Raw genomic sequence first — 3,854 nt, 5'->3', positions numbered from 1 at the left:
AACATATCAGGCTACAGCACGCGTCATTACAGACAGGCATCCTCACGGGCAGCTACTTAGGGTCCTCATCGGAGTGAATGGAAGCTAATAAACAACGAACAAACCTACAGCTTAAAAATAACCACTTTCTTCATATTACATTGGTTTAGAAAATTAAACCGTGTTTTGTTAACTTACAGACATCAGACTAGTCTCCATTAGATAACATAGTTATCTTGTTTCTGAAAACTTTTAACTATAAAATAGTTCAACTAGCCCATACTTGTAGCTAGCTAGCTGAATGTTTCGGTATTCTCATCTTATCAGTTAAGGAGATGGAGGGTTATCCCGGAGTCAGTGGTGGTGATTCCACAAAGCAACAAGAGAGACATTACTACCTGTTATCTGAACTACAGGCTTTAGTCAAAGATTTACCAAGGTAATGTTACCTTACCGTCAGGGAAGACTTCCTTCACATAAATAGACAGAAGTAGTTATACCAGTAAGCTAATTGCCTCAGTTTTACCTGGACGGGCGGTTTTATAACTGCATCTTTGACGATGTCTTTCTCCATGTTCAGCTCCTTCCAGCAGCGCCTCTCCTACAACACGCTGAGTGACCTGGCCTTAGCACTCATAGATGGGACTGTGTATGAAATTGTGCAGGGGCTCCTGGATATTCAGCACCTGACAGAGAAAAATCTGTACAACCAGAGGCAGAAGCTGCACTGTGAACACCAAGGTTGGTGCTCTGCTTAACTGTGAACATAGACTTGTAAACATAGACTTGTTACAGCCTGTCCAGATAAGCAAGTCCATGCCTGTTACCTGAATAACTGAGTAAAACTATGTATCCCCTCAAAACAAGACCTATATGAAGCACCAAACCTGCTTCCTGGAACAGGCCCTCAGTGTAAACTTGTAATTGCAAATGCCAGTGTGATGCTTGACTGTTTATATTTCTTCTATGTGTAGGACTGAAACAAGATCTTACTCGGAAACACAAAGATGCTCTGCAGTCATGCAAGTCTCACAACCTTGCTCTTCTCAAAACAAACCAACAAGCAGAACTAGAGGTAAAACACTGAAATGCAGATACCTCTTGCTAAAGGGGTTGTTCCCATTAGAGCCCTCACTCTATTTAGACTTTTGTGGCAGATGCCAGTCCCTGAATTTGGGAGTAGGGATAAGTGTGATATCAACATTTTTGACTATTATCTGTCAGATGTGGTCAAACAATCACGTCAAGGATATGTAACAGTGGTGGGATATTTTTAAAGTTTAACTTGAATGTCTATAAAGACATAGGTGCAGTGAAATTGTAAACTTTATTTGGAATTCAATAATTATTAACGATCCCAAGCGTCTTTTTCTGTATCCTAATTTCCCTTTAAAGAGTTTTTATATCGGACTACATGTACTACACTATATATCAGTTGGACTCTAATTTCCATATGCCTTTTGGTTTTCTAACATTTGTGTGTTTTGTTATCAGGCTCTGGAAATCCGTGTGAAAGATGAACAAAGAATGATGGATAAGAAGATTGTAGCGGAAATGGATCAAAAAGTGATAGACCAGCAGAACACCCTGGAGAAGGCCGGAGTCCCAGGGTTTTATATCACCACCAATCCTCAGGTTAGCGTCTGCATCCATCTACTCATTGTAGTGTAATGTATACTAAAACCATAATGCACTTGTGATGCAGACAGATGTCCAGCAGGTGGCGATGTGTGTCCTAACTAATTGCTTTTTCCACTGTTGTGTGTTATTCAGGAGCTGACAATGCAGATGAACCTACTTGAATTGATACTCAAGCTTCAACAGAAGGAGACACAATCTGGAGTCTTTTGAGAAATTTTGCCAAAAGAGAAGAAAAAAAACATGCAGTGGCCACAGACTGTGTGCTCACATTTCTGTAATTGTGAGATTCAATGTGTTGGTTAACATGTGACATTGTTCTCTTTAACAACATGTATCGCAAATGTCTATTGCTCATTGTTATGAGTGTGATATTCACCATCAAAACCTGCAGGAGAAGGCAGGTTTTTTTGCATAAAGTAAGACATTTCCAGCCCTGGAATAGTGCAGTAGCAGGTTGTGACAACATAGATTATAAAGCACATAAATGCTGTGTCACATATTGTGAAAATAGGAAGTTGTTGGAAGACACACTGTGCATATTTAAGCAGAGTAATGAGAGAGCAGGCTCTGTCAGAAAGTAAGTGGGTTGATGTGTTACTTAAGAACACAGAGTTGGTTGTAGTTAGGAGTAATGTTAGATGGTTTCTCTGTAAGAGCCTCCTGATGCCTGTGGAGATGTCGGCACCATTTTATGGGGAAAAGGAATATTTTATTGCTTTGTGTGTACACAGAGATCCAACTCTGAGCAGCAGGCATGCACTGACATCAATATTAAAGCTGAAATCTATAACTTTCCACATTTGCCATGCTGTGATGGTGAAAGTTGTTTTGGAGGGTTGTGTGGTTGTTCCAGCTGGTGATGTAAGTCAGCCACTGGGAACATGAAAAACGGAGCAGCCACCATCACCCTCAGGAGCAAACGTTATTGCCTTATTTATTTGAACAGTATTGGGATTTTCATTTTTGCAACTATTGTGTATAATGTTTTTTTATCAGTTTGTTTTAGTTGTGTTGGTACTAAGGATGCAAATTAAGCCTCTTTATATTTTACATTGTATTTTTCAAAATGTCAGTATTGGTTAATGCTTACAGTTCCATATAAATAAACATATAAGCAACAATAAACAATCTAATGATATATTACAGGCTTCAGTATGAACAGAAGCATTACATATTAGTATGTCCATTAAAATAATCTGTTTTCATAAAAACAAATGTTTTTAAAGCCCCTAAAAATGTGTTTTGGGAATAATTTTACACAATTTCTTATGTTATCAGTGATGTGAATCTTCCGCGGTTCAGTATTTTGTGCAGCACCGGGTTCCAAGTTATTTCACTGGGAGGCTGCCAATGCTCAACACTGCATGTAGCCAAATAAAACGTGCACCTGTTCATGGGTAGCTTCATCAGTTACCAAAAAAAATAATCCGCCGCTGAGCAGAATCTATGTCCTTTATATGTATCGATTTATCATCTTCATCTGTAAGACAGCCTTAGAGGTTACGGTATTTTCTTTAACACTACCAGTCCCAGACCAGGTGTGTCTTAAACTGAGATGGATATATTGATTTCATCCTAGCTGGACTATAAGTTCTTAAATATATTGATCATAGATATGCTGTAAGTGGCCTAGAATGCTACTGCTTACCCTCTGGCCAGGTCCAGGTGTCATGTCTCATCAATCCTTTAAACACTCACTACTGACCAAATGTAAGACTTTTATAATCACCTATAAAGGCTCCAGGGTCAGGCACCTGACAACATTGTGATTTCCCCGCTTGGCCTCTTGGGTCCCATAGTATAAAACTATCCTGTTATGTTACATTTGTACTGCTTGACTATAATATCAATATATATTTATCCAATTTATGCTACTTTTCACATTTCAGAGATAAATATTGAACTGTTCACTTAACTACATTAATTAACAAGTTACTTTGAATAAACACACAATACATATGATTATCTTATTAAATATGATCGACTCTTGTGGATTAATGGTCCCACATACCCTCACAGGTGACTTAGGTTAGACCTGAGGTCGTTATGTACTGAAAGAATGATAAAGTTGTGAACATCCCCGCAACAAAACTGTTGAGGAGCCTACGAAGTCCCGAAAAACATTTTCTTTTATCATTGTATGTACAAATGAGTGATGCACGATAAATATCGGTCCAATATATCACCAGCCGGATATTGGCAAATTTATATTATCAGACATTTATTTGTAATGA

The 3,854-nt window shown here is 38.4% G+C and overlaps 1 protein-coding gene across 1 annotated transcript; it reads left to right on the top strand.

Annotated features, from left to right (window-relative positions):
* Window positions 1-97: 97 nt before the first annotated feature.
* Window positions 98-2,915, top strand: dgcr6 (DiGeorge syndrome critical region gene 6). Its single transcript, XM_084359656.1, has 5 exons — window positions 98-418; window positions 560-720; window positions 954-1,054; window positions 1,474-1,614; window positions 1,753-2,915. The coding sequence occupies exons 1-5, from the start codon at window positions 315-317 to the stop codon at window positions 1,828-1,830; spliced, it is 585 nt and encodes a 194-aa protein (XP_084215782.1). The 5' UTR covers window positions 98-314; the 3' UTR covers window positions 1,831-2,915.
* The last annotated feature ends 939 nt before the right edge of the window (window positions 2,916-3,854 follow it).

The sequence above is a fragment of the Pagrus pagrus genome, assembly GCF_965226575.1.
Source record: "Pagrus pagrus genome assembly, chromosome: 8".
In the NCBI taxonomy this organism is placed as follows: domain Eukaryota; kingdom Metazoa; phylum Chordata; class Actinopteri; order Spariformes; family Sparidae; genus Pagrus; species Pagrus pagrus.
The sequence above is the reverse complement of the archived record's forward strand: the minus strand, read 5'-3'. Positions and strand labels throughout refer to the sequence as shown.